At 44.8% G+C, this 2,129-nt stretch overlaps 1 protein-coding gene across 1 annotated transcript in view; it reads right to left on the reverse strand.

Annotated features, from left to right (window-relative positions):
- Positions 1-264: 264 nt before the first annotated feature.
- Positions 265-2,129, reverse strand: part of srsf10 (serine/arginine-rich splicing factor 10) — a 9,233-nt gene continuing 7,368 nt past the window's right edge. Inside the window, exon 6 of the mRNA XM_015399865.1 lies at positions 265-1,074. Within this exon, the coding sequence (XP_015255351.1) occupies positions 879-1,074 (196 nt within the window). The 3' untranslated portion in view covers positions 265-878. The remainder of the gene's footprint in view (positions 1,075-2,129) is intronic.

A 2,129-nucleotide genomic window follows, 5' to 3' on the forward strand; every position in this document is an offset into this window, starting at 1 on the left:
AAAAAGTCAGAATTCCGAGATTAAAGTCAGAATTCTGGGGAAAAAGTCAGAATTCCGAGATTAAAGTCAGAATTCTGGGAAAAAAGTCAGAATTCTGAGAAAAAAAGTCAGAATTCTGACTTTAATCTCAGAATTCTGACCTTTTTCCCATGTTAAAATGAAATAAAATTTAAAAATCAGTTTACTTTTTTTTTCCAGTGGCCCTAATCCTCTTCCGTACCAAACAGACCAAGAGTTTACAAACTGAATCCACACACGGATCCCTTATACTGAATGTTGTTGGTTTATTACAGAAAATAAAAAGTTGCTTCCTAACAAAGACAGTGAAAATAAAACATGCAGGGACATTCGGGTCGATGCGGACCGTCAGACGCAGCAAAGAAACGCAGTTCAGAGACAGACAGACAGAAAACACAGTTTAACACTTTCTGATCTTTATCATATAGCGACTGAACCGCCGTCAGTCACTCAGCCGCAGTCGGGATCGGCTCTAACGGACCCGGAGTCGCTCAGCTAAAGCCGGTTCTAACGGGTCGGCAAGGATGAGCGGTTCTGATGTACAGGATTAAAAACAACAGCTGGGATTTTTACAGCAAATACTGAAAGTTTTAGTTTGAGAAAGAAAATCTGCTGCAGATGATTTAAACAGATAAAAATCAGTAACTGAACGTTTGAATCGCATTCACACAAACCACAACTTTATGTTCCGACGGGGAAAACATTACAGAAATATTTCTAGAAAAAAAAAGAAACAGAGCAGCAGCGCTGGCCTAAAAAAAAAAAAAAAAAAAAAAAAAATGGAGCTTCCTACAAACGGCCGAGCGGACGTCAAATTCACACCAAAGACCGCTGCAGGTCAAACATGGGGGCGGGGTCTGTTAGCGGCCTCTGTTCTTCCGCCCGGCCCAGGAGTGGGAGCGCGAACGGGACCGGGACATGGAGCGGGACTTTGAGTGAGCCTGGCGTGGGTCTTCCTCTGCGTAGTGGGAGGCGGCGGCGGGGTTCATGTCTCTGGGAGACGCGGAGCGGGACCTGGACCTCCTCCTGGAATCTTTGCGGGGCCTCTGTCGGTACCTGAAGACAACAAGGCTCTGATGTTACAGAAAAGAAACACTTCCAACGTAGTGACCAGAAACTCAAGCCGATTTGGATATTTTCATCGGAAAAAGCTTTACTTAATTCTCACTTTCGACAAGTTTTGATGCATCTATATTATCTGCACCATTAACACCAAGCCAAATTCCTAGTCAGGGCTACCAACTTTGCAATTAACGCGATTCCGACCAAGGAGGAGCTACTGTAAGCCCCGTCACACCATAAAGATTTAGACCAGCGTATGCCTGACATACCAAAGATCAAAAACGCCGGCATACGTTGCACTGGGTGCATTTTGTATAAGTAGTGAATATGGCAAGCCGATTGGGCCAATAATCGTCTGTACAATAACGCGCAGTTCCAACCCGTATTTTACGCGAGCACGCGTTTTTTACGTCACCGCGCGTTCTGGCTGGAAACGCCTGATGACGTAAAAAAACCGCGCGCTTGCGTAAAATACGTGCTGTGGCGTTAATAACGTTTGGTGGCATTTTTTGCATATTATATCATCAGGAGGTTGTCTTGTATGTGCTCAGCCACTAGATTTAAAGGTGTTTTACCCAATTAGAACACTGCAGCACCAGACACAACCAGGAGATCCCTGATCGTTGGGGAAAGGCAGAAAGAAGATGCACCTTCCTTTCTGGTCCTGTCTAAATCCTGTTTATTTCAATAATAAAGTCTGATATTACACAAAACTCACTCTGCTTGTTCTCCCTACTTATGCCCGTGGTGCAGAAGATAAATGAAATCGCCGCTCTGCTGCACCTCTCCAAAATTGTAGATGACCGCAGACAGGAGGCCTCTGATTGGTCAAATCTACACCCCCCCCTACACTATGCATATTTCCAGTTTGGTACCGGCTTGTTTTGTTTGTATGACCGCCATTGTGGAAAAAGACTGGTGAAGATGGAGCAGCTAGAAGAGCGAGAGAACGCTGGGACCCAAAATTTCATGTCGTATGCCATACGTGGGCCAAACGTTCAAGGCAAGTTATCTGATGGTTGACGTACGTTAAGTGCAAGTTACTCCTA

Source organism: Cyprinodon variegatus, unplaced genomic scaffold (genome assembly GCF_000732505.1).
Source record: "Cyprinodon variegatus isolate N-32 unplaced genomic scaffold, C_variegatus-1.0 Scaffold1053, whole genome shotgun sequence".
Classification (NCBI taxonomy): Eukaryota; Metazoa; Chordata; class Actinopteri; order Cyprinodontiformes; family Cyprinodontidae; genus Cyprinodon; species Cyprinodon variegatus.